The sequence below is a fragment of the Kryptolebias marmoratus genome, linkage group LG14 (assembly GCF_001649575.2).
Source record: "Kryptolebias marmoratus isolate JLee-2015 linkage group LG14, ASM164957v2, whole genome shotgun sequence".
Classification (NCBI taxonomy): Eukaryota; Metazoa; Chordata; class Actinopteri; order Cyprinodontiformes; family Rivulidae; genus Kryptolebias; species Kryptolebias marmoratus.
In genome coordinates this window covers 24261284-24262282 of record NC_051443.1, presented here as the reverse complement: position 1 = coordinate 24262282, position 999 = coordinate 24261284, and the positions used below count along the sequence as shown (strand labels likewise).

General features: G+C 49.8%; 1 protein-coding gene across 1 annotated transcript in view; it reads left to right on the top strand.

Annotated features, from left to right (window-relative positions):
• The window catches only part of cacna1bb (calcium channel, voltage-dependent, N type, alpha 1B subunit, b), a 140768-nt gene that overhangs the window by 134496 nt on the left and 5273 nt on the right, over positions 1 to 999 (top strand). The window contains exon 51 of the mRNA XM_037979527.1: positions 369 to 592. Within this exon, the coding sequence (XP_037835455.1) occupies positions 369 to 592 (224 nt within the window). The remainder of the gene's footprint in view (positions 1 to 368; positions 593 to 999) is intronic.

Below are 999 nucleotides of genomic sequence, written 5' to 3'. Positions count from 1 at the left end.
GCTAAAATCTTGTGTTTTGAATCAACATTCATAGAAACTAATTCATGTCATTTCAGTGAGTCATCATGGTTGTGCCCTGAGTCCTCTGTTGCTTCAGATGAGGCTGATCCCCATGGATTTACAAACACACACAAATACATCTCATATACACATTCAAGTCACTTGTTTTAAATAAATGCTTCTATTTTAATGAAGTTTTGGTCTTCATTGGAGCTGATGTGCAGGGGGATAAAGTCTGGTTACGGCCCTGGAACACAAGAACGTCGGCCTTTTTATCGTCGCAGGTTTATTCTGAAAACTAGAATTAATCCAGGAGCTGACTCCTCGTTAATGAGCAGTCAGCTGTGATTAATGATGCCGTCTTGCAGGTTCGTTTACCGACCCCCCGGCTGAAGACTCGTCCAGGGAGCGGGCGCGGGAGCGGGAGCGCAGCCGCCCCCTCCAGAGGAGACACCACTCCTCCGCGGGGGAGAAGCAGTGGTACTACTCCTGCGAGCGCCACGGCAGCAGGGAGCAGTGCTACACCAGGTCGGCTGGTCCCAGCCGGTCCACGTCTCCGGGGGAGGCTCAGGACTCGGGATTCCTCAGACAGGTCAGTCGCCGTGAACTCTTCGGACTCGGTGCTGACATCCGAGTGTGTTCGGACCTTTAATCCGAGCCCAGAGCCGGCTGATAAATTACAGAAACATTCAACAGGTGATAAAACGCCTATTACTCGATCGAAATCACAACCACGTCTGTTAGCATAATATCACGTGAACCACTGGATGGATTTCAATCAAACTCTCAGTGAGGAATCACTGGATGGGCGTCTAAACGTCATTAACATTTGAAGTCAACCCAATTCAAGATGGCCGCCACAGCTAGGAGATATTAGGAAACGCATAAATTAGTGCAAATCAGCCATTTTTGCAGCTAGGGAGCTCCCTGGGCTGCCACCTTATCGTGGTGGAGGGGTTTGAGTGTCCCAATGATCCTAGGAGCTATGCTGTCAGGGGC